We start from the raw sequence: 27,925 nt of genomic DNA on the forward strand, positions 1-27,925 counted from the left end.
GATCCACTCATTCATGTGTGTATCCTGTCAGGCAGCATCTCTGATCTGTCAGCTCTCCCCTCCTCTCATCTCGTCTCCTGCTCTAGGCCTTGTTCCCTACATCTCTCTCTCTCTCTCTCTCTGCTGCCATCTTTATTGAATTATTTCCCCCTCTCCCAGGAGACGTCTTCTGTTCTGTTCTGCTCTGCCTCTCTTAAAATGGATCTGTGCATAATTTTCTCCCCTTCACTACCAGCATACTTTCTCTGGAAATGGCTTTGAGTTGTTCTCTACGTCCTACTCTGAATGCAGGAGGTTTTCCTAAGCAGGGCTATTTGGCGCGGGGGGTTCCGTGGGCCTGTGGTACGTGTGCATATTTAATAGATGGCGGTGAATTTGGAATATTCCACTGCTTGATCTCTCAGCCCTGCACACACAGACTGACTCCCACACCACAGGTAGTTAAGATTGGAGGAGTGTCAGAGAGAGAGAGCGAGAGAGAGATGTGTAACATGAGCGGTGCATGCACCCAATTAATTGTATCCCATATGAGATTCCGGTGAAGAATACAACTACTCATTTTTACCTGTGGAACTCATCCCCCTCTCCTTCACATTACTTCTCTCCCTCTCTCCCTCCCCCACCCCCTCACACAAATTCATGCCCCTGCAGTTCGCCGGAGTGCCTGTATGGCAGATGCATTATATGGAAATACGGCTTTGAAATGAGTTATTTCAGACAGTGTGTGTGTGTGTGTGTGTGTGGGGGGGGGGTGGGGGCTGAGGGATGGCAGAGGCGGTTAAAATGAGAGATTATTCGACCATTGTGGCTGACAACACAAGATAAAAGCTGAGATCACTCCACAAAGGCACACACGCACATTCACACACGTGCACATGCTCTCACAGACACACACAAGGCCAATACACAAACTAGACACCTGCAATTACACTGTGAAGCCCACACACCTCACAGGTTTGACCTATTGTCCTGGCCATTCTGACTTTGTGTTGTATAATTTGAACGCTCACACATTACATTCACACTCCCCAGTGGGGGGGGAAGTGGCCACTCCAAGCCCTGAGGTCTGGCCCCAAACACCTACTGAGTGGGTGCACACGATGTCCCCCCCTCCCCATGTCTCTCATGTACCTGCCACCCCAGCATGTTTGGCACATTGTTCATGATAAAGGAGCTGCTAATGTGCTTTTAATGAACAGGAGGCAGAGCAGCTGGGGCTGCCTGGGAGAGAGCTGCGGAGAGAGCTGTGGAGAGAGCTGTGGGGAGGCTGGGGTCTCTGCTGTGCTCCACTGAGGTGGCCAGGGGCCTCATTTATAACCATTGCGTGAATTTCACACCAACTTTCTGCGTGCGCCATTTCTGAAAATACTTCTATAACAGTGTGCACATGAACAAGCATTAAAACGCCAGGAAAACGCCTCCATTCACCTTTTATGGTGACAATAACACCCTTTATTTGCTGTATAATTTGGAACCGTTGGCATTAGGCCACGGCATGGAAAAGACGAATTGTTGTTCAATATTTAGTTTATCAATAGATTATTGGGTTTCTTTGTCCTGCCTTCCTATAGGCTCTGAGATTAAATAGCCAATGATGTCGCGCTCCAATCGCACAGCAATACTGTAGCCTACCCTACTGTCAACGATTTTACATAAGCTACCGGTCTATTTACAGTGTTGGCAGAATGTTTTCATTTTTAGCAGTAATTTACGCTGTATCTGGAAAAGGACTGTCAGTTTCTGAATGAAAAAAATATGGTAAATTGTCATGGACCTGTCAGCAGAACGTTTGAATTCAACCAACCTAAATATGATGGACTGCTCGCGAATTCTGAAACATTGTAGGGCAGGCTACTCCAAAAACTGAAATTACAGTACTATTTCTCGTGTGTTTTTGTTCTACTTGACTTTAATTTTTATAGTACTACTGATATTCATTACTGCATTGTTGGGAATGAGCAGACAAGAAAAGGCATTTCACTGTACTTGTGCATGTGACCATAAAAATTTGGACCTTGATACATGGGCCTACTTCAACGTAAAGGATCGACTGTATACCGGTAATATAAACCGCGCTGCCTACGATAATGCAAAACTTTAAATACATATAGCGTATCTATTTACTAGGCCCAATTAAATGAGAGATGTGCGTGGTCATTTGTTGTATGGCTCCTTCAGGAATATGAACCCATCACAGCCAGAAAAGGTGAGGAATACTGTATATTTATTCAAAAATAAAATTGGTGAAAAATATTCCTATGTCTAATTATACGATTCCTATGTCTAATTATACAATTCCTATGTCTAATTATAAGTTTCCTATGTATAATTAATTCTGATTCTTTAAAAAAAACGGATTTTCACTCTTCTCACTAATGGCAAATGGTTGCATTCTTGTTAATATGTTTTCCTGTTTTTAGTTTTTTCATGAATATGTTTTTCATCATATCCCCCATTAGCACAAAATACTTGTCAGCTTTCAGTAGAACATTTCAACCACTAGCCGATGTGCATACACATGGTCTGATGCAGGACTCTCCAACCCTGTTCCTGGAGAGCTACCCTCCTCTAGGTTCACTCCAACCCGTTATAACTAACCTGATTCAGTTTATCAACCAGCTAATTATTAGAATCAAGTGCGCTAGATTAAGGTTGGACTGAAAACCTACAGGACGGTAGCTCTCCAGGAACAGGGTTGGAGAGCCCTGGTCTAAAGATTGCGGGGAGATGAGCACATTCTCATGTCAAGTAAATTTTTTATAAATACCAACTTTTGCTTGAAAACTTGCGCATGCACATTTTGGGGTATATTTTGTACGTATGCACGGTTTATAAATGAGGCCCCAGGGGATCCCAGCTCTCACACACTCCCTCTCACCCTCTTTATTTTAACCCTCTCTCTCTGTGAAGTGAGGGTAGGAAATTTCCACGAGGAGCGGAGGCTCCGCTAAAGGACTAATTAATGAAACACGCATCATGGCACACCCCGATGACACACTCACACGTTTTTCATCAGATTCCTCTCATCTATCATCCCTCTCGCTCTCCATCTACCACTCTCTCACTCACATCACACACTTACGCATACATTTTCCACCCTCCCTCCCTCCCTCCCGCCCTTCTTCTCTTTCTCCCTCTCAGCAGGATCACTTGGCCACTGAGACCCGTTGCCGTGGAAACACCTCCCACCGGAGCTGGCTACCTTCCCTGTTACCGTAGCAACTGGCTCCCTGCAGAAATTCAAACACGCCACTTGGTCTCTCGCTCTCTCTCTCTCTGTCTGTGTCTGATAATTGTGTCTCCATGTTTGCTCTGTGATATGGGCTCAGTAGGTCACTGATGGCTGGAGGAATGGTTGGTTAGGCGTGTTTAGCATTGCCTGCTGGTTGTTGTTCAGTGTATACATCCATTCAATTGCCCGTCAACGTGGAGGGAAAGACAACGTCGGACAAAATGTTTTCAAGAATTCTGGCACGGAGCTGGTGTCAGTCCGTGCATGATATTCTGACTGCTTACCCCTGTCGATGGTATGCTTTATACATGTTTCTTGCTAACCTGTTATTGGAGATTGTGCATTTATAAAATGTCCATGTAAATGCCTGCACATGCTTATTGGTAATTTCATGTCTTTATTTCATGACGGTGATATTTGATTGGTCAATATTGGTATGTTCCAGGTGGGAGGATATCCCAGGTATTATGTAAGCCTTGTCATTTCTGTCTCTGGCAGACAGGGGTAAGGCTGGCATACTGCTGGTTCAGGCATGATTGAGGGCTGCGTTATTTGAGTTTAACTTATTATTTGATTTACTTTGTTATCCCCAGTTTATGGTACCTGTCTTAGTCATCGTCCTGTTTGTTGTACAAATATACACAGTGTACAGTTTGCCACCCACTCTCCTGCACATTAAATAAAATGTCCTCCCCCTGGACACTGCCCTGCTACGACTTGTCTGCCTCCTCTCTGAAACCTCCATCGCAAGAGCGCCTTCTTTACAAATTCCTAGAAACAATTGACACATCTTAAAAATAATAATAATAATCCACATTAAATGTAATTGACTAACTAAAATGTATCACCAATCTCTAAACAGAAAAATCCCATCCCATCCTAACAGCCTATCAGAGTTCTGCATGGCTGAGAGTCATGTTAACAGGCATCACATCAATGATTCAGGCCTCAGGTCCAGACTAATGAGATAGATCTGTTTAGAGCTCCTGTTTTACCAACACTACTGATACACAAACAAACCCATAAGATTCTGATTTGCTGAGCCTAAAATCAAATCAGATATTTATTCTTCCCCGGTCTAATTACCATGCTCTTCCCAGACATGAGCCACTGGTCAGAGCCACTCCTGATGAACCATTAGATTACCCAATCCCTAATCATGTGTCAACATCCCTTTGGTTCCCCCTGCCTCAGGGCACTGTGGAATGACACTGCATCTTGCTTCAGAACAGACTGTGCCTCTCTTTCCTTATTTTTTTTATCATCCTCGCCCTCGATCTTCAAGTCTGAATCTGTTCTACTGACAGCTGCTGTGATATGACTGACACACACACACACATTTGCATTTCCTTGACACAGTCATTATCATGGAATCCACACTACCATCCCTATCACCATGTATGAACTGACTGCAGGTGACTCACCATGTAGTGGAGGTATCACTTCACCACATGATAATAGCACAATAATATCAGTCTTTTCACTTTTTCACATAAAGGTCAACAATACAAAATCTAGTACACTATACAATTCAGATAAGGCTACATACAACCCTACATGCTCTAGTCCTCAAACAGTAGGCTATGCAATTCAGATAAGGCTACATATCACCATGTTACATGCTGTAGGGCTACAACTATCACTGTGAGAGGCTTGACACAATCTCTCCACTCAATCTGTCATCTGTCTTGAGCCTGTCACTCCCAGACACAGCTCAGGGCCTCTTTATATGAACACCACATTGTGTTATTGCTTTCCTGCTATTCCCTCTCTTTAAATCACATTTAAAGAAATGGGTTGAGGGCTGGCATGTTGTCATGACGTGAGATGGAAAAATAGGCACTGCGGATAACAGGCCGGGAATAGTGTTATAAAGCCAGGATGACATGTCCTGTCTTGTACTGCCCTGTCTGTGTGTGTAACTGCATGTCCTGTCTGTGTGTGTGTGTTATTTCAACCTGTTCCACTCTGGTGAGATAATGTGTTGCAGGGTGCAGTCTGCTGGTCTGTCTGTGCTCCAGTCCCTCAGTAGATTAAACATTAGTATTATCTCATTTCCTCAGGCCATCATGTCCCAATAGACTGTCAGATGGAGGAGAAGAATGGTTTAATCATTCAGACGATCTGTAAAATGAACCCTCTCTGTCCAGGCCTGTAAACCTCCATTTGAGCTTCTTGTCCTTTATAAACCTTTTTTTTTGCAGACAGAAGTGGACTCATGCAAAATATCAAATTAGTCAGCGGAGCTAGCATGAATATTGGCTGGTGTGTGCAGCAGAGAGAGCTTGGCCTTGACCATGGGGAGCTGGGGGATGAATGAAATATTGAGCCGTCTCAATCTCGGTCTCTGTCGGAGTCCTATTGTCACATTAGTTGTTCCCTTCCATATTGCAGTGGATTTGGAGGGTAGCCTGACTGAGAATTGAGCACAGGTCCCTACGTCTGTCACCTTAGCCATTACACCAAGAGGTCTGAACCTCTTGACAAGGTTGCAAGGTGTTGTACTAAGGTCACTACAACATGTTTACAACCACGGTATCCTCGGTACATACACACACACTACTTTGTGGCAATACAGTAAGAGGATATCTGTCAACACACTCTTTTGTTCGGTGTAAAAATATGTACTATGGCAATTGAGTGCAGTTAGAGATATCTGCTGTGAGAACATACTGTATGTGGAGGATATTGTCTCGTTGCAGGTATGAAAAATGTACACTCAGACGAGCAGCAGTGAGATATGACAAGGAAGACAGAGTCTGTGTGTTGAGAGAGAGAGAACATAGAGAGGGAGAAAGAGGAGAGAGAGAGGTAGAGAGTGAGAGAGGACAGGAGGAGAGAGAGAGGTAGAGAGTGAGAGAGGACAGGAGGAGAGAGAGAGGTAGAGAGGACAGAAGGAGTGAGAGAGGACAGGAGGAGAGGTAGAGAGGTAGAGAGGACAGGAGGAGAGAGAGAGGTAGAGAGTGAGAGAGGACAGGAGGAGAGAGAGAGGTAGAGAGGACAGAAGGAGAGAGAGAGGTAGAGAGTGAGAGAGGACAGGAGGAGAGAGAGGTAGAGAGTGAGAGAGGACAGGAAGAGAGAGAGAGGTAGAGAGTGAGAGTGAGGACAGGAGGAGAGAGAGCGAGAACGGAGAGTGGGCGTGGAGGATGAATATGTCAAGAGCAAACCTAGCGTACGTGTAGAAAAAAAACCAGGAGAAGAGCTGGTGTACAGTCAGGATCCACTCTGAGGCAGGGAGTGGAGGAAGGAGGGAGGGAGGGGGCTGGGGTGGGTTCTAGGGAGGAGTGAGTGCGTGACAAGAGTTCCAGAGCCCAATCCAACAAGCAAGAGCCCGGACCTTTCCAAGGCCGTCAATAATTGATGCAGCTGCCGCAGCGTGCCATCTTTTTAAAGCAGTTAGTGTGAGTGTGTGCCTGGATAGTGTGTGAGTGTGTGTGTAGGTGTGTGAGTGTTGGAGTACCCTGCGTGTGACTGGGATGTTTGTCTGTCAGCGTGTGTGTCATTGAGGTGCATTGTGTACCCATCAAATGTGTACCCACTACCCCTTTTGTATTCATGTGAGCATAGGGAGGAAATGAGCCGGTAGCTCGCCCGCTGCACACCACATCACGACTCCCTGCCACCAGCTGCTGTGTATGCCCTCGCTACCGCTGTGCCATGCTGCATACCTCTGCTGCTAGAGATGGCAGAGAGCAGGGCACTGACACTGATCCAGACATCTCCCTCTATGCCAATCCACTCCACCCATCCAACAGTGTGTGGAATGTTAATGCACTGCTGATCAGCCTCACTGGACCCTCTGAAATCCTCCCCACCACACCCTGTCAGCCAGGCCAGCTTCCACAAAACTATCCATGCATCCCGGTGCCATTATGGAAAGGTCCTGTTGCAGTCCAGCCCCGTCCCGCCTCGCCCCCCTCTTCACTGGCTCTCTGCGTGTGTGTGAATGGGTAATGACTAGGCTCAGTGCTATGGCCTGCAGGCAGTGTCCTTCCTCCACTCTCCCTGGGCCAGCTGTGAATACATATCCAGTACATGACAGAGATAAAGCTCTCTGCCTTTCCAGACACCACGGCCAGAGAGCCTGTGCGTTTAGAGTTTCTCTTAGCACCACCAATGTACCCCCTACTCCCCTCCTACCCACCAAGCTTATATCGCCGCTCTCTCTCAGGAAACTCTGTCTCCTCTCTCTCTGTCTACTCTCTCCTTCCTCCACCGCTCTCTCTGACTAATGGAGGACTCTCTCTCTCCTCCCAGAGACGGAGGACAAATGTTATCACTACGCTGCAGATGTCTCATGGGCGGCTCTTCTGAAACCTCCCGATGGCGTCGGCAGGGACCAGCCAGACCCACAGCTCCCTTTCGCTTAATCTTTCAACTTTTTACAGCAGAAATGTAGCCAATTAGGCTTACCAGGCCTAGCGTTTGGGATGGGGGACCTTGGATTGGAGTGATATCTCCAGCTTGCCAGAAGTTCTGACATGCAGGCAGGCACTGGAGCCAGACGTGATTAGTGGCTATGGATGTACTGTATGCCTCACACTCCCTCGATCTCCACACTCTCCTCTAACTTCTGCACACACACAGTTTTAGGGCATCTTAGTTCCCCTTTGTACTGCCCTGTCTCAACTCTCCCTAGCTGTTGGATTTGCATGACACTCCCGATGGCCTTTCGTACTTCATGATACCATGCACTTCCTTGAATGTCTGTCATGGCACGAATAACCCAGACCGCTCGTTAAAATGGCCCACGTAAGGTATTTTCATTTAGCTGTCACCTCTGGTAATGGCTTGATTGCTGAGGCACATTTACAGCAATTATTTTATCTCATGCCTTTCCTTTCATTGTGCCCAGGTTTAATTTCACAATGACTGTGCAAGATTTTGGATCAGGTCCTTGTTATGTGCTTTTCACTTCAAACGCTTGGAAAGAGCACAATAAAAGAGAGGAGGAAAGATGGGATCCAATAAAACGGCACATTTCATGTCCTCTGGCACATGCACACGGCAGAGTAAAGCACAAGGGAAACCATTAACGAAACCCTATTATCTCCTGCCTCGAAAATTAATTAAACGAGAAAGAAATACAGACAGAGAAAGAGCTGCTAGTATCCTGTATCTGTTTCTACATATCCATAGTGCTGCAGTCACAGGCAGGGGGAGGGGGTGCGCTTCTGTGTTTGTGTTTCAACACAAGGCCTGTAAATGCTGAGGGGGGAACATGCGCAGCAATTTAGCAACTCCCTGTACCCGTTTAATCTTCTTCCTCCTCTTCTAAACACACCCCACCCTTCCTCCCCCTTCCTCTCTCATTCATTGGAGTGCATATGAGACCTAGAGAGCTGTGTTTCATGGATCTAGCAATGGCCGGTAGCTTCTACAGCCTCCCTGGATTCCAGTGGCCTTATCTGCAGTCATTTATCTTGATATACACAGAGCTGTGCATTTCCTCCAAAGCTTGCAGTTTACTGTACTATAGCTGGCGGATGAGTCTGCTTTCCTTCTACAAGTATCATCTATTCCCCTCTCTTTTCCCGCTCTCTCTTTTCAGGAATGATTGAAGCAAGGGTGTTTCATGAAAAGAAAATGGATGCTCTCTCATTGTCTTCTCTCTTTGATTCAAGGCAGTGTTGTGTTCTCTCCCACCTCCTGTGATAAATGTGGATGTCTGTCTGTAATGACTTTCTCAGTTCTACACAGTCCTACTCACAGAACGAAATCGAACACCATTATGTTGTCTATTGTATATCTCTATGGTTGTGTTCTCAAGGCAATATAATACAATTCAAAGCAATTCTTTGGCAAATATATGCACTGGCAGATAACAACACCTGCTCATTCCTCATCATTAATACATCACTTGACTCTGACACGTCAGCTTGAAACAAAACATGTCTTTGAGGAAGCACTCATCTTTATCATTGAAATCTTTCCATTTTCAGGCTGGTGGAAGTAACATGAGGCTGAAGTGCTGTTGTAAACAGAATATGTCAATGTTTATGATCATCAATGTCATCTTTTAATAGCAGTTATTTTCTGTCGGAGTCATGACACACACTGTGTTATTGTAGGGAAGGTGACCTCTGCTTGCCTGGCTACCAAAACTCCTTGCTCCGGCCAAACGCTACACCACGCCCACAGACATGAGTTTCTTCTCTGCAATGAGTCTGGATCTCAGTACCTTCCCTACGATTTCTAGAATGGAAATATGTTCTAGACCGTCTGATTGGTCCCAGAAACCGATGGTTTGGGCCCAAGGATTTATATATACACTATATGTCTGATAGGGGGCGCTGTGTTGAAGCCACCATGCCTCCAACATTGCACTCCCCCACCGTTTTAACAAATATTTTGGAAGCTATAGAAATGCATGTATTAATGTCTAGAGATACCTTAATGCAGACACCCTAATGAATACTTTTACATTATGTGAGCTAAACATAAAACATTTAAAATGAACAAATATTTAAAAAATCCTTAAACGTACTTGTTTTTAAAGTTATTACTAATGTTACTGTCCTCACTACAACAGAAAATGCTAAAATACATGTCATTTTGTCCTTGAATAAAAAATAATAATAATACTGTAGAATTCCATTCATTCCTATGGAAGACTGCTCCTACTGGGGAGTGCCAATATGGCCGACCAGTGGCTTCAAAGCCTCTCAATGGCCAATACATAGCATCAGCAATCCAGGGTTAGGCCAGAGCCAAAACACACATGGGTAAAGCGACGTTTTGAAAATGTGTCATTGGCTTTGATACTCTGATTGGTTAGAGATGATCAAATCACTGATGGCTTTGTTTTGTACAACACCCCTCATTTTGACACCACCACAAACAACTTCAATGATTGCAGTGTCAGACTGAAGTATGTAACGAATAAAGAATTCAGTTTGAGTCGTCAGGCAAGACCAATGCCAGGATGTCAATCAACTAAATACTCTCAGCACTGCAAGTGACACATGTCATTGCATCCAAGGTGGCTGAGGTTAAGACAAATAGGACAGTATAGATAAACTGTCAGTGTCATGCTAGGAGTGTCACACTACTGTGTTAGCTTCATGTACACTGTGATGTGAAGTAAACAGTACAATGCACTGGTCCCTGCTTTTAATACAATACACAGTAAGAACATCACACACAGTATGTGAATAACAATCAAAATGGAGAACAAGAACAGAGAGCAAAGGTCACATTGCATAATGGTTGTGTTTCAGATGCTTTGAAACTCTAATGCCTTTGTTCTCTTACATTTCGTTCTCTGTCAACAAACACCATTTGTACTGCACCCTAAAGCCATTACATGATACAGACAACAGTTTGCCTCCATCTCCTTTACAAAGGCATTATTAGACTATCAAAATACAGAGTATTGCCATCTAACAACAATGCATTAAGTGAAAAAGATCAGGCCGTAGCAACGCAAAATTGCCCAATTTCAACCTTTACCACGGATATGGCGACAACATTCAAGAACCATCTTTAACACAGCTAATACCAGGGTGTTAAACCAGCAAGCCAGACCTCTTCAAAGTGTAATCCGGACTGTAAACCTTCACATATCTGCAGGTCTCCTTGTGTAAAGCTAAGCATGGTTCCTCAGCATACAGCAGTAATCCCAGTAATGCTCTTACAGCTATGGAATAATTCCACAGTGAAAGGAGCAGGTTTATGTCTAATAAATACACTGTGAGCAACCAGTGCCGATGGTTAATAAATACACATGCTAATCCTCTTAACATCTTCAGGATGATTCCTTGCACACCCCACTATGATGATTACATACTTTCTACTGACTGGAGATTGGGATTTCTAATATCTTCCAAGGGCATAATGTACAGTTGGTAGACAGTATATGGATAGATAGATCCAGTAAATAGATAGAAAGATAGATGTGTAGATAGATAGATAAATAGATAAGAGTGACAGATCATGCATGTGAGGTAGTTCTTACAGAGGAACATAGAGCTTCTCCTCTAGTCTACATACACCCTTACAATGCAACAGTAACAAAGAGAGGGAACAACTCATACTTCTATTTCCAGGTGGAAAGTGAGCTTGACCTGCACTGTAACTCCAGCTGAGACTCCATGAGTCCCTGCTCACGCCCCACTCTCCCCTGCCTTCCACACAGCACCCCCCCTGCCCTTTTATACCGCCCCTCCACTCCAGAGCCCCCACAGGGAGCCTGGCCTCCCTCATTAGCTGAGGGGCTGAAGGCATCCGGGGCTGGGTGAGGGAGGTGTCTGGGTCTGGTGGTCCCTGGAAGTCACCTCTGACGCATTGGCACAGCTCGGTGGTGGGTGGCACTGGCTGAAAGAGCCCATGATGTCACATATCAGTCTAGACCTTCACAGGTGTTCTATACAAAATAGTCAGATGTGAGAAAATTCTGCACATGTGCTATGGTTTCCCAATTAGCCTAGGGAGTGATTTGATCCTCTGTGGACAAGGTTAAATGATATGTCTAAGTGTTAGCACTTTGAGATACACCAGCCGTCATTATAAAGGTATAACGGTAGGAGAAAAAAGCAATTACCCCATTCAAGTAACACTGCAAGGTACTAACAATTCAAACGTCACGATTTTGAGTTGGGAAACTAAAATAATTGGTCTATTCTAGTGATCCATGGGGGATTGGAATGAGTCAGTCTGGAGAGTACAGTGCTATGCTGTGGTAGAGCTCATTACACCTGCATTACACCGTGCTTCTACACCTGCATTACTAGCTGTTTGGGGTTTTAGGCTGGGTTTCTGTACAGCACTTCGAGATATTAGCTGATGTAAGAAGGGCTATATAAAATAAAATTGATTGAAAATTGATTGATTAAACAGCTAGTCTGCTGTCAGTGATAGCGGTGTGGTGGGAGGGCTGACTGACTGATAGCTGCCTGGTCATTACATTGATCTGGCCCCAGAACAGTCTGTCTGTCAGAGACTCTTATCTACAACACATGAAGCATGAGATGGAGATAGAGCCTGCTGAGCTGACCTGAGAACAGCCATTTGCATTTTTTATATCATTCAATGCAGTGACAAGATGGAGCTGAGTAGTAGCTCAGGCCTTAGTTCATTCTACATCCTGCTTTACAACATGGTTTTAGAGTAGTCGGATCAAAGAAGATCACGATCAAAGATGACCCCATATCAAAGCAGGAGGCTAAGGTGTAGGCTTACAGGAAGATAATTTGCTCTCATTCAAAAAAGAAACAAGGACGTAAGATGAAAAGCACCACATTTCACAATCAATACACCATTTCTCTCGCTCTTTCCCCTGGATCCACAGTGGTGCAATAAAGATTCAAGCACAGGTCTCCATTGCAGATAAATCTTATGCAAGTCCCAGATTCAAGACATAGCCTGGAGAAGACTGTGGATTTTCATTATAATAGCAGGTGTGATGCTACTCTTTCACTGTAGGCAGCCGGAAGGCCTACTACTGTGTTCTCTCATTCAGCATTCCTAGCACGGCATCATGACAAAGCAGGCAGGCAGGCAGTGGGGCTCCTCTACAGCTCTCTACATCCTCTCTACCTGGGATACTGATGGTATAAGGCCACCATTACATTCATGGCTCTGTGATGTTCAACCTGCACTTGATAGTGCATTCTTTCTATAGGCTTGCAAGCCTATAATAGCATATACCAGTCTATGGCCTACTGATATGATAAAAACAAATATGAGATGTCTGGGTGGCGTTGTTGTTATATTCTTCATTATTTTCAATTAGACCAGAAGAAAAACTGAGTTTCTGACAAAAAATAATGACCCCACCCCAGGCTATGAAGACGTTCAGTACATTTATCTCTTTGTTTATCAAGGGTAGGTCCCAGATGGTCTCTCTCTCGCTCAAACCAAGGGGAGGCTGACATACAATAGCCTAATACAAAATAAATGTGTTGGCTTGAATACTTGGTTGGCATGATTAAATGTCTGCTGATATTTCATGCATTTCAATAATACACATTTACTAATTAGACAAGAGCATTTAGTCTGCGTAGGTAAGCTACTAAGCGTTCCTTCTTGTTGACATGTAATTTATCAGCTGACAGTCTGTGTGCGCATTCATTTGCAAATTAAATCTGTGCAAGATAACGGTGCGCGTCAGCAAAAGGGATACGAATTGTTATTCATGACATGAGTGATATCGATATGAACATTTACAACACCACTTATACAACAAATGTTACAGCAACGCCAACAATTTGACGTTTATCATAGAGATTAAAGATATTCCTCTTGGTGCTTACCTCGACATTTCCCCACACGTAATGGGACAATACGGCCATCAATATGGGTAACACAGTATGTCCCATTTTCACTCCTTCTTCTTCCGTTTCTCACGTTTTCTCTTTATAATCTGAATTGATTCCCAAATACAGTTACATCAGCTACTATGAAGAGCTCTGTTCTGGTCGGTGCCTGCCTCCGATATCTCCTGCGTCTGCGTCCGTGCGCACTTGCTCTGCCTGCTCGCTCCAATCGCAGCACGGGCTATTATGTGGCTGCAGCCTCGCCAGAAAAAAAAAACACGTTTTTTCTGTCTCAACGCCCATCTACGAGTTTGTATTGTACAATGAACTTTCCTCAAAGCGAAAACATTTTCAGATTAATTTAGGTTTTATTTGGTGGAGGGAGACACCCAATGGACATGAATGGGAAGTGCAGGCAGTGGATGGAAACTTGTCTATCTATGGAACTGGCTGAGCATTTTCATAACATGCGTCACGAATTCAGTGACATCAGTGCCGAAAGATGCCGCGTTCACGTGCTAGTAGGAAATAGGCAACTTTGGAATGTCCGACTTGCTATATGGTTGTAGTTATACACGTGCCGCGTTTAACGTATCAGCAAATCGGAAATGTCCGAGTCTCCAAGTTCCGAATAGTATATGAACGCGGCAAGAGGTCATCTATTTTACGAACAAACCCACTCTACTACTACTACTACTACTACTACTACTACTACTACTACTACTACTACTATTACTACTACTACTACTACTTATTCTTCTTCTGTGGATTTTATATGGCGGTTGGCAACCAACTTTAAGGTGCATTACCGCCACCAACTGGACTGGAGTGTGGCCCAGAGACAGTGAAGGTCTAAATCCTACCCAATAATCTCGTCTCCCTAAGGAAACGAAATACATAATTAAATACTACATCTCCTGAAGATTTCCCCAGCAGTTCACTTTCTCCTGGCTCTTCAACCCCATTACTCCACAAATCTATTAACAATCATTCCCTTTCTCTCAAATATTTCTGGCACTGAAATAGAACATGTTCCACTGTCTCCATCTCCTCCTGACAATGATCATACCTCCCAGTCGGATGTTTCCGCACCACTTTCAGTGCCTTGTGTGTCCCAGTCTCAGCCTTGTGACTACACTTTCCTCCCTTCTCTCTCGGCCTGAGGACCTCCCTGCCCCCACCTTTACCTGGATCTTTTTATTTTTATTTTTTTAAACCTTTATTTAAATAGGAAAGTCAGTTAAGAAATAATTAATATTTACAATGACGGCCTACACCGGACAAATCCGGACGACGCTGGGCCAATTGTGCGTCGCCCTATGGGACTCCCAATCACGGCCGGTTGTGATACAGCCTGGAATTGAACCAGGGGGTCTGTAGTGAGTTTTTAACCACTGTTCTTATTAATCCCTTAGCTTCTGCTTTACTAATTGACAATTCCATCTCAACATTAGGATGTTTAAGAGCCTGCTTTGCAATAATATTCACTTCCTCATTCCCCTCTACTCCCACATGAGCTGGTACCCAGAGGAACATCACAAATACCCCCATCTGTTTCACTCTATACAAACACTGCAAAACCTCATACAATACATCCAGTCTGCTCTGAGACACACGTGAATGTAAGCTCATCAGTGCTGCACAGGAGTCAGAACAGATGACTACCCTGTCTGGCCTCACCTCTTCCACCCACTCTGCAGCCAATAGTATGGCCAGCAACTCCATTGTGTAAACAGATAAATGATCTGAATCTACTCCTTCCTCAACATCTCTTACCCTCTCAAGCAACCCTAGATCTATCACTGGTTGAGGGAGAAATAATAATAATAATAATAATAATAATAATAGTAATAATATGCCATTTAGCAGACGTTTTTATCCAAAGCGACTTAGTCATGCGTGCATACATTTTTGTGTATGGGTGGTCCCGGGGATCGAACCCACTACCTTGAACCCAGTGCCATGCTCTACCAGCTGAGCTACAGAGGACCACCAAGGTGGGATAGCAGGAAGAACCACAGAGGGGCTAAACCCCCTCCCAAGCAACCCTATCCCTCTCGCCATGCAACTGCCTATCCACCCAAAGCTTGTATTCTGATTTTGTTCATGTTCCCAGCACTATAAGAACACCTTTTTTGTAGGATGTGTAACCTTAAAGCATATAGCAATGGACCCAGTCATTCATTATACGCACGATACAATTTCTATGCCAATCCAAATTCTGCATTTGGTCACTAGGGGGCACGCAAGGTAAGAGAATGGTCTCGTTCTCTGCGTGAGGGGTATCAGTGTATTCAATCATTTCAATACTGTATTGGCGATTTTTCAATTTGACACAATATTTTTCTCTGCGTTGTGAAGATGAGATGTAGACCTATTTGTTATGAAACGTTGATATCAAGAAAATAGATATGTAGCCTACCTACCCGTAGAGCTGATATAACAGAACCGCATATGTTTACACAAACTACTTGTCATTTAAATCTTCAGTAAAATCGCAACTTCCTGATCATCAGGCCCAAATCTCACCTGGCGTTCTGGCGAATTACAAAGGCTGCACCAGGTGTGGGCATGGCTAAATGTTGTGGGTGTGAATGGAAAGGGTTAGTTTCAAGGTGTACAATTGTTGACTGAAATAAACACCTCAGCCACGACAACCACAAAGGTTTCAAAACTTTTAACCACAGGATTTGAGTCATAGAAGGAATTTACTAACATTGAATTAATCAAGCGTCGATTTGAAACTTCTTGGACCCCAGGGAGGGAGGAATATAGTCCCGTGTATTTAACGTGTCTAGATCGTTTTGTTTGATTGAACTGTCTACCAACTGGATTTAACTCTGAAGTAATTGAAGAAAATGAATTCTGCACGATTTGAACACGAGGTAAGATTTGTTTTAGGTTAATCTGGAGGCGAAAGAAACACAAACGCACACCTCTTTTAGGCGAGGTGCTGATGAAGACCGCTTGTCTGTCGAACCGTTGGTTATTAAATTATTGCATCTGAGCTCCTAGAGTGTGCGGCTATCCTTTTCTTTTTCAAGTTTTGTTTCAGAAAAATGTTGTGTATACCAAACATTAGAAATGTAGGAACAACGATGTAACCAAGTCACGCATGCGCCGCTGCTTCACGTTTGCATTTTCACAGCTGTATTGTTATTCGCGACTTCATTTTAAATTGAATTTTACAGACCAATACATAACGTTTAATTCCAGTCACCACAATGTAAGGCCCACCTGTCGAACTCTGCCCATATAGGAAAACCTACTCCAATTGATTTTCAGTGACAACATACCAGAAGTAAACACTTCAAGGAAGTACGTTGCTTTCTCACTGGCCTTCAGGTTATCCCAGTTAATTTTTAACTTGTATAGTAAACTCATGTAGGGTAATTATTCATTATCATATCATTTGAAGATGGATGGGCATAATTAGATGTCTTTTTGATTACTTCAGAAATAATTATGTAGGAGGAAGGAACACAGTATAGGATTTCTGTTATTTTAAAATATCCTTTATTTAACTAGGTAAGTCACATCGAGATTTACATCTGTTTTCCAGATGAGCCCTGGATAATATGACTGAAACACCTGTAGCCTAGTTAGCAGGGACCCCTCTCCTTATCATGACTCTGGATATTTCTCCACTCCTTGTTAATTTAAAGACACAGCAAATACTTTGATATGACACGCAAATGACGTACATGTATCAACCAATCAATCATGGTATAAGTCACACCACTCTAATTAACGTGTCAGCTCTGTGTACCCTAGCCCCCTCACTGGTCAGGGTGGCCATATTGATTTCATAAACCTGCAGTGTTCAGTGGTCACAAACTCATTACGTGCCCCTGCTGTACTAATCAAATCACATTTTATTTGTCACATACAGGTGTTTAGCAGATGTTATTGCAGGTGTAGCGAAATGCTTGTGCTTCTAGCTCCGACAGTGCAGTAATATCAAACAATTTTGCAACATATACACACAAACCTAAGTAAGGAATGGAATTTAAGAATATATACATATATGGACATGCAATGACAGAGCGGCATGGACTAAGATACAGTAGAATATTATAGAATACAGTATATACATATGAGATGAGTAATGCAAGATATATAAACATTATTAAAGTGACTTGTGTTCCATTTCTTAAAGTGGCCAGTGATTTCAATAGGCAGCAGCAGCCTCTAATGTGCTAGTGATGGCTATTTAACAGTCTGATGGCCTTGAGACAGAAGCTGTTTTTCATTCTCTCTGTCCCAGCTTTGTGGCACCTGTACTGACCTCGCCTTCTGGATGATAGCAGGGTGAACAGGCAGTGGCTCGTGTGGTTGATGTCCTTGATGATCTTTTTGGCCTTCCTGTGACATTGGGTGCTGTAGGTGTCCTGGAGGGCAGGTAATTTGCCCCCGGTAATGCGTTCGGCAGACCGCACCACCCTCTGGAGAGCATTGCGGGTGGTGCAGTTGCCGTACCAGGCGGTGATGCAGCCCGACAGGATGCTCTCAATTGTGCATCTGTAAAAGTTTGTGAGGGTTTTAGGTGCCAAGCCAAATTTCTTCAGCCTCCTGTCTGCGTGGGTGGACCATTTCAGATTGTCAGTGACTTTACGCCAAGGAACTTGAAGCTTTCCACCTACTCCACTGTGGTCCCGTCGATGTGGATAGGGGGGTGCACCCTCTGCTGTTTCCTGAAGTCCACGATCATCTGTTTTGTTGACGTTGAGTGAGAGGTTATTTTCCTGGCACCACACTCCCTGTAGGCTGTCTCGTCATTGTTGGTAATCAAGCCTACTACTGTTTTGTCTGCAAACTTGATGATTGAGTTGGAGGCGTGCTTGGCCACGCAGTCATGGGTGAACAGGGAGTACAGCAAAAATCTCTGAAGCTGGATACTCTTATCTCCCTCACTAACTTTAAGCATCAGTTGTCAGAGCACCTTACCGATCACTGCACCTGTACACAGCCCATCTGAAATTAGCCCACCCAACTACCTCATCCCTATATTGTTATTTATTTTGCTATTTTCCACCCCAGTATCTCTATTTGCACATAATCTCTTGCACATCTAGCATTCCAGTGTTAATACTATTGTAATTATTTTGCACTATAGCCTATTTATTGCCTTACCTCCATAACTTGCTACATTTGCACACACTGTATATATATTTTCTGTTGTATTTTTGACTGTTTTTTTACCCCATATGTAACTCTGTGTTGTTTTTATTGCACTGCTTTGCTTTATCTTGGCCAGGTCGCAGTTGTAAATTAGAACCTGTTCTCAACTGGCTTACCTGGTTAAATAAAGGTGAAATAAAAAAAAAGAAATAAAAAAAAAAACAGGAGGGGGCTGAGCACGCACCCATGTGGGGCCCCAGTGTTGAGGATCAGCGAAGTGGAGATGTTGTTTCCTACCTTCACCACCTGGGGGCGGCCCGTCAGTAAGTCCAGGACCCAGTTGCACAGGGCGGGGTTCAGACCCAGGGCCTCAAGCTTAATGATGAGCTTGGAGGGTACTATGGCGTTGAATGCTGAGCTATAGTCAATGAACAGCATTCTTACATAGGTATTCCTCTTGTCCAAATGGGATAGGGCAGTGTTATGGTGATCGCATCGTCTGTGGCTCTATTGGGGCAGTAAGCAAATTGAAGTGGGTCTAGGGTGACGGGTAAGGTTGAGGTGCTATGATCCTTGACTAGTCTCTCAAAGCACTTCATGATGACAGAGGTGAGTGCTATTGGGCGATAGTCATTTAGTTCAGTTACCTTTGCTTTCTATGGGCAGGCCCTGGCCCCCTGGTAACAGTACGTAGTATTGAGTCCCCACTCCCAGCCCAGACAATGCTGCCCTGTCCCGACTTCCAGGTATTCTGACACCCTATGGATCCCAGACTTGTCCTGACTCGATCCCCCCCAGCCTCGCTGCTGCTTACCCACAGAGGAAGACAACAGAGAAGAAAGTTATTCGCTGCACAGAGGAGTTTAGAGAGAGGGGGGGCGGGTAGTTTCCTCTATGGTATACCTCTTCTGCATTTGATTAAAAAGTGGGGTTGTGCAATGCTGCATAGTTTTGAGCTCAGTCAAAAAAGAAAAGCAAACAGGAAGTAGGAGTCCTCTGATAAAACATGCACTTTTTAGGGACAAGATGAGGGATATCATATTTGTAAGGAAAAGGAACAATAATTCGGAATACTTGCTGGTATACTGAATAATATGGTCAGTTTTCTCTGAGTGTCCCTGACTGCCTTGTGCAGTTCATTCATGCTCAGGAATGTACTCCTAGTTTTCCTGGTTTGTATGCATTGTCATAGTTCTTGGACCGTCTCTAGGTCTCCCGTAACGAATACAGAAATTATAGTAAAAACTCTGTCACCAGAGGTCTTTAGTTAAACATTAGCTACACATAGAAGGGCTGGATTAAGTATAGTCTGTAGAATTGGGTCATGGAGATGTCCGCACAGATAGCCTGGCTGTGATTGATATGTTTCCATGTTACACAGTAAGTTAATACATACAGTAGCTTTTCATTAGTTGTGTCTGAGGGAAAATGCTCCTTTCCTTCCACAAGTGTCATTAGGGGAATTTGTTTCATGAACACGTACACTACATGACGAAAGTATGTGGACACCTGCTCGTCGAACATCTTATTCCAAAATCATGGGCATTGATATGGAGTTGGCCCCCCCTTTGCTGCTATAACAGCCTCCACTCTACTGGGAAGGCTTTCCAATAGATGTTGAAACATTGCTGCTGGGACTTGCTTCCATTCAGCCAAGAGCATTAGTGAGGTCGGGCACTGATGTTGGGCGATTAGGCCTGGCTTGCAGTCTGTGTTCCAATTCATCCCAAAGGTGTTCGATGGGGTTGAGGTCAGGGCTCTGTGCAGGCCAGTCAAGTTCTTCCACACTGATCTCGACAAACCATTTCTGTATGGACCTCGCTTTGTGCACGGGGCACTGTCATGCTGAAGCAGGAAAGGGCCTTCCCCAAACTGTTGCCACAAAGTCAATAATAATAATAATATGCCACCTAGCAGACGTTTTTATCCAAAGCGACTTAGTCATGCGTGCATACATTTTTGTGTATGGGTGGTCCCGGGGATCGAACCCACTACCCTGGCATTACAAGCGCCGTGCTCTACCAGCTGAGCTACAGAGGACCACAAGTTGGAAGCACAGAATCATCTAGAATGTCATTGTATGCTGTAGTGTTAAGATTTCCCTTCACTGGAACTAAGGGGTCTAGCCCGAACCATGAAAAACAGCCCCAGACCATTATTCCTTCTCCACCAAACTTTACAGTTGGCACTATGCATTGGTAGCGTTCTCCTGGCATCCGCCTAACCCAGATTCGTCCGTCGGACTGCCAGATGGTGAAGCGTGATTCATCACTCCAGAGAATGCGTTTCCACTGCTCCAGTCCAATGGCGGCGAGCTTTACACCACTCCAGCCGACGCTTGGCATTGCACATGGTCATATTAGGCTTGTGTGCAGATGCTCGGCCATGGAAACCCAATTCATGAAGCTCTCGACGAACAGTTCTTGTGATGACGTTGCTTCCAGAGGCAGTTTGGAACTCAGTAGTGAGTGTTGCAACCGAGGACAGATGATTTTTACGCGTTACGCGCTTCAGCACCCGGTGGTCGTGTTCTGTGAGCTTGTGTGGCCTACCACTTCATGGCTGAGCTGTTGTTGCTCCTAGAAATGTCCACTTCAAAATACCAGCACTTACAGTTGACTGGGGCATCTCTAGCAGGGCAGAAATGTGACGAACTGACTTGTTGGAAAGGTGGCATCCTATGACGGTGCCATGTTGAAAGTCACAGCTCTTCAGTAAGGCCATTCTACTGCCAATGTTTGTCTATGGAGATTGCATGTCTTGATTTTATACACCGGTCAGCAACAGGTGTGGCTGAAATAGCCGAATCCACTAATTTGAAGGGGTGTCCACATACTTTTGTGTATATCTTTATGTATGGTATTAGTTGTTTCTCACAACCCTGATCGCAATAAAGAGTATATTGCTTTAAATCAATGATATTAACAACCATGAATTCTGTGCTGATGAGTAGAACTACAGTCATTACAACTGTCATTACTGGTTGGATATGGTGTGTATATAAGCAGGCCTATTGTGGTGATTTTAATTTCTAGCTCTTCAAAACGAATTTTACCCACTGCTAATGTTTTGGCATCTTTTAAAATATATTTTTTTTCAAGAAAAGTGTCACTAGTGGAAAGTTGTAGTAGAAATGGATGCTTGTGCAAACAAATGAACTAATTTGTATGGGTCAGGATTACTGGAAAGCAGATCCTCTTTTCTGTGGTGATGGGGGAATAAATCCATACAGTTACATATTTGGTTATTATTTTTGACGATATATCGCATCATTATTTTTGCGCTAGTTGGCTGTACCTGCACCAAAACTCCAGTATTTTTCCTTCGTAGCTTGTTCCCCATCTTCATTTTAAATTGGGAGCCAATTTGTTTTCAGCGCTTTTATTTCCATGACTGATCAAAACTTGTTTTCTCATGGCTCTCTCTTGTCCTTCTGCAGCAGACATAAGGTCAGCAATATGTTTGGAACATCGAATCGCAATAGTCACAGTATCGAATCGCAATACATATAGAATTGTGAGAATCTCAATCCATATCGTATCGTTACCTAAGTATCATGATAATATCATATCGTGAGGTCTCTGGCAATTCCTAGTCCTACTTTTCTGTACTTCACCTTAGCTCCCTGCCCTGGCCATATCCTGGTGTTTAACTTTGTGTTGCTCATCATGTGCAAGCTTAGACACCTGCGCTCTAATGTAATTATTGACAATAGTGAAACTGTCTGTGGCCACATGGTGTTGTGCTACTGTCAGCTGTATAAAGTTTCCTCACTATCATATTCTATTTTCTCAGCCTCTAAGTTGTCTTTGTTGAATGGTTATTTATGGCAACCGTAGATAACCCATGAATCAAACATACAGTGCCTTCAGAAAGTATTCACACCCCTTTTCCACATTTTGTTGTTTTACAGCCTGAATTTAAAATGAATTAAATTGAGATTTTCTGTCACTGGCCTACACACAATGTCCATTAATGTCAAAGTGAAATTATGTTTTTAGACATTTTTACAAATTTATTAAATGAAAAGAATGAGTCCAATAAGTATTCAACCCCTTTGTTATGACAAACCTAAATCAGTTCAGGAGTAGAAATTCACTTAACAAGTCGCATAATAATTTGCATGGACTCACACTTTGTGCAATAATAGTGGTTAACATGATTTTTGAATGACTTCCTCATCTCTGTACCTCACACATACAATATGTGTAAGGACCCTCAGTCAAGCAGTGCATTTCAAACCCAGATTCAACCACAAAGACCAGGGAGGTTTTCCAATGCCTCGCAAAGAAGGGCACCTATTGGTAGATGGGTAAAACATTTTTTTATTAAATTGAGATTGTGTCACTGGCCTATGCACAATATCCCATAATGTCAAAGTTGAATTATGTTTTTAGGTATTTTACAAATTAATTAAGAAATGAAAAGCTGAAATGTCTAGTCAATAAGTATTCAAACCCTTTGTTATGGCAAAACTAAATAAGTTCAGAAAAAATAACCTGCTAAACAAGTCACAAATTGCATGGATTCACTCTGTGTGCAATAATAGCGTTTAACATGATTTCTGAATGACTACCTCATTTCTGTACCCCACACAGACAGATAATCGTAAGGTCCCTCAGTTGATCAGTGAATTTCAAACATAAATTCAACCACAAAGACCAGGGAGGTTTTCCAATGCCTCGCAAAGAAGGGCACCTATTGGTAGATGGGTAAAAAAAGAAAAATAATAATAAAAGCAGACATTAACTATACCTTTTGAGCATGGTGAAGTTATTCATTATACTTTGGATGGTGTATCAATACACCCAGTCACTACAAAGATACAGGTGTCCTTGCTAACTCAGTTGCCAGAGAGGAAGGAAACCGCTCAGGGATTTCACCATGAGGCCAATGGTGACTTTAAAACAGTTACAGAGCTTAATGGCTGTGATAGGAGAGAACTGAGGATGGATCAACAACATTGTAGTTACTCAACAATACTAACCTAAATGACTGAATGAGTGAAAAAAAGGAAGCCTGTACAGAATAAAACTATTCCAAAACATGCATCCTATTTGCAATAAGGCACTAAAGTAAAACTGCAAAAAATGTGGCAAATAGAAAGCATTATGTTTGTAGCAAATACAACACATCACAGAGTACCACTCTTCATATTTTCAAGCATGGTGGTGGCTGCATCGTGTTATGTTTATACTTGTCATCGGCAAGGACTAGGGAGTCTTTTTAGGATAAAATTAAATGGAATAGAGCTAAGCACAGGCAAAATCCTAGAGGAAAACCTGTTTCAGTCTGCTTTCCCAACAGACACTGGGATACAAATTCACTTTTCAGCAGGACAATAACCTAAAACACAGGGCCAAATATACACTGGAGTTGCTTACCAAGATGACATTGAATGTTCCTGAGTGGCCCAGTTACAGTTTTGACTTAAATCGGCTTGAAAATCTATGGCAAGACTTGAAAATGGCTGTCTAGCAATGATCAACAATCAACTTGACAGAGCTTGAATAATTTTTTAAATAATAATGTGCAAATATTGTACAATCCGGGTGTGCAAAGCTCTTATACAGCATTTAGACGAGGGACGCAAAAAACGTCATACAAGTTGGCATAGTGGGACAAGAAAGCAAGAAAGACGGTGACGGCAAAAGCAAGCCAGCACAACGGTATGCATTGCTATGGTGATTTCAGTAAACAAACAGTTCAAATCAACATCCGGTAGAAAACAACGCTAGAGCAAAAGTTGAAATATTTGATCTCTGGTGGCAAGTTGCGTCTACCGTGGCCGCTGATGGCATTCACTGCCAGCCTCAACTGCATTTACCGTTGTGCTCTCATTGAAAACAATGACATCCGGTTTGCCGTCTATCTCGTACCATATAAACGCAGCATCAGAGATTTACCCAGAAAGACTCACAGCTGTAATCGCTGCCAAAGGTGATTGTAACATGTATTAACTCAGGGTTGTGAATACTTATGTACATTTAGATATTTCTGTTTTCATTTTCAATACATTTGCAAAAATGTCCAAAAACATGTTTTCGTTTGGCATTAGGGGGCGGCAGGTAGCTTAGTGGTTAAGAGCGTTGTGCCAGTAATCGAAAGGTCGCTGGTTCTAATCCCCGAGCCGACTAGGTGAAAAATCTGTCGATGTGCCCTTGAGCAAGGCACTTAACCCTAATTGCTCCTGTAAGTCGCTCTGGATAAGAGCGTCTGCTAAATGACTAAAATGTAAAATTAGGGGATATTTAATCGATTTTGAATACATTTTATCCATTTTGAAGGGGAATGAATACTTTCTGAATGCGCTGTATGTTATCCACCTTAGTATCGGGGAATGATGTCATAGTCAGAGGAAGGCCCTCAAAATTGTCAAAGACTCCAACCACCCTAGTCATAGACTGTTCTCTCTGCTACCGCACGGCAAGCGGTACCGGAGTGCCAAGTCTAGGTCCAAAAGACCTCTCAACAGCTTCTACCCACAAGCCATAAGACTCCTGAACAGCTAATCATGGCTACCCGGACTATTTGCACTGCCCCCCCCCCCCCCACCCCATCTTTTTACGCTGCTGCTACTCTGTTAATTATTTATGCATAGTCACTTTAACTCTACCCACATGTACATATTACTTCAACTACCTCAACTAGCTGGTGCCCCCGCACATTGACTCTGAACCGGTACCCCCCTGTATATATAGCCTCCCTACTGTTATTTTATTTTACTTCTGCTCTTTTTTTCTCAACACTTTTTTGTTGTTGTTTTATTTTACTTTTTTATTAAAAATAAATGCACTGTTGGTTAAGGGCTGTAAGTAAGCATTTCACTGTAATGTCTGCACCTGTTGTATTCGGCGCATGTGGCCAATAAATTTTTATTTTATTTAGTCCTGATTTATGTTTGTCATTTCCTCAGTTACCATTTTAGGATTTCCTGTGTGAATCTCCTTGAGTATTTGTATTTATTATGGCAGCAGCCAAGGCAGCAGAAGTTACTCATCCTGGGGTCCAGCAAAATTAAGGCAGTTTTATACAATTAAAAAAACATTACTTAAAATTTCACAACGGATACACATTAAGTGTGTGCCCTCAGGCCACTACTCTACTACCACATATCTACAACACAAAATCCATGTGAACAGTAATCCTTCTACCCCCCCCTTACCCCACCCCAAAGAAAATAAATAAATATATATATATATATATACACACACACACACAGTGGGGAAAAAAAATATTTAGTCAGCCACCAATTGTGCAAGTTCTCCCACTTAAAAAGATAAGAGAGGCCTGTAATTTTCATCATAGGTACACGTCAACTATGACAGACAAAATGAGGAAAAAAATTCCAGAAAATCACATTTGTAGGATTTTTAATGACTTTATTTGCAAATTATGGTGGAAAATAAGTATTTGGTCAATAACAAAAGTTTCTCAATACTTTGTTATATACCCTTTGTTGGCAATGACACATGTCAAATGTTTTCTGTAAGTCTTCACAAGGTTTTCACACACTGTTGCTGGTATTTTGGCCCATTCCTCCATGCAGATCTCCTCTAGAGCAGTGATGTTTTGGGGCTGTCGCTGGGCAACACGGACTTTCAACTCCCTCCAAAGATTTTCTATGGGGTTGAGATCTGGAGACTGGTTAGGCCACTCCAGGACCTTGAAATGCTTCTTACGAAGCCACTCCTTCGTTGCCCGGGCGGTGTGTTTGGGATCATTGTCATGCTGAAAGACCCAGCCACGTTTCATCTTCAATGCCCTTGCTGATGGAAGGAGGTTTTCACTCAAAATCTCACGATACATGGCCCCATTCATTCTTTCCTTTACACGGATCAGTCGTCCTGGTCCCTTTGCAGAAAAACAGCCCCAAAGCATGATGTTTCCACCCCCATGCTTCACAGTAGGTATGGTGTTCTTTGGATGCAACTCAGCATTCTTTGTCCTCCAAACATGACGAGTTGAGTTTTTACCAAAAAGTTATATTCTGGTTTCATCTGACCATATGACATTCTCCCAATCCTCTTCTGGATCATCCAAATGCACTCTAGCAAACTTCAGATGGGCCTGGACATGTACTGGCTTAAGCAGGGGGACACGTCTGGCACTGCAGGATTTGAGTCCCTGGCGGCGTAGTGTGTTACTGATGGTAGGCTTTGTTACTTTGGTCCCAGCTCTCTGCAGGTCATTCACTAGGTCCCCCCGTGTGGTTCTGGGATTTTTGCTCACCTTTCTTGTGATCATTTTGACCCCACAGGGTGAGATCTTGCGTGGAGCCCCAGATCGAGGGAGATTATCAGTGATCTTGTATGTCTTCCATTTCCTAATAATTGCTCCCACAGTTGATTTCTTCAAACCAAGCTGCTTACCTATTGCAGATTCAGTCTTCCCAGCCTGGTGCAGGTCTACAATTTTGTTTCTGGTGTCCTTTGACAGCTCTTTGGTCTTGGCCATAGTGGAGTTTGGAGTGTGACTGTTTGAGGTTGTGGACAGGTGTCTTTTATACTGATAACAAGTTCAAACAGGTGCCATTAATACAGGTAACGAGTGGAGGACAGAGGAGCCTCTTAAAGAAGAAGTTACAGGTCTGTGAGAGCCAGAAATCTTGCTTGTTTGTAGGTGACCAAATACTTATTTTCCACCATAATTTGCAAATAAATTCATTAACAATCCTACAATGTGATTTTCTGGATTTTTTTTCCTCAATTTGTCTGTCATAGTTGACGTGTACCTATGATGAACATTACAGGCCTCTCTCATCTTTTTAAGTGGGAGAACTTGCACAATTGGTGGCTGACTAAATACTTTTTTCCCCCACTGTCTGTATGTATGTATGTATGTATATATATATATATATATATATATATATATATATATATATATATATATATATATATATATATATATATATATATATATAGTAAAGTGGTTGTCCCACTGGCTATCATAAGGTGAATGCACCAATTTGTAAGTTGCTTTGGATAAGAGCATCAGCTAAATGACGAAAATGTTAAAAAAAATAGTAAATGTACGTGTGTATAGTGCGTATGTTATCGTGTGTATGTTTCTTCACAGTCCCTGTTGTTCCATAAGGTGCATTTTTATCCATTTTTAAAAAAAATCTGATTTTACTGCTTGCATAAGTTACTTGATGTGGAATAGAGTTCCATATAGTCATGGCTCTATGTAGTACTGTGCGCCTCCCATAGTTTGTTCTGGACTTGGGGACTGTGAAGAGACCTCTGGTGGCATGTCTTGTGGGGTATGCATAGGGGACTTATAAGTGAGGTGAGTTTTTTATAATAGGGAAAAA

The 27,925-nt window shown here is 43.1% G+C and overlaps 2 protein-coding genes across 2 annotated transcripts in view; one reads left to right on the forward strand and one right to left on the reverse strand.

The window, feature by feature from the left end:
- Positions 1-13,742, reverse strand: part of LOC311117773 (amyloid beta precursor like protein 1-like) — a 50,805-nt gene extending 37,063 nt beyond the window's left edge. Inside the window, exon 1 of the mRNA XM_084157562.1 lies at positions 13,486-13,742. Within this exon, the coding sequence (XP_084013688.1) occupies positions 13,486-13,551 (66 nt within the window). The 5' untranslated portion in view covers positions 13,552-13,742. The remainder of the gene's footprint in view (positions 1-13,485) is intronic.
- Positions 13,743-16,061: 2,319 nt separating this feature from the next.
- Positions 16,062-27,925, forward strand: part of LOC311115233 (suppressor of tumorigenicity 14 protein homolog) — a 38,066-nt gene continuing 26,202 nt past the window's right edge. Inside the window, exon 1 of the mRNA XM_084157283.1 lies at positions 16,062-16,373. Within this exon, the coding sequence (XP_084013409.1) occupies positions 16,347-16,373 (27 nt within the window). The 5' untranslated portion in view covers positions 16,062-16,346. The remainder of the gene's footprint in view (positions 16,374-27,925) is intronic.

The sequence above is a fragment of the Coregonus lavaretus genome (assembly GCF_964263955.1).
Source record: "Coregonus lavaretus genome assembly, chromosome: 3".
Taxonomy (NCBI): domain Eukaryota; kingdom Metazoa; phylum Chordata; class Actinopteri; order Salmoniformes; family Salmonidae; genus Coregonus; species Coregonus lavaretus.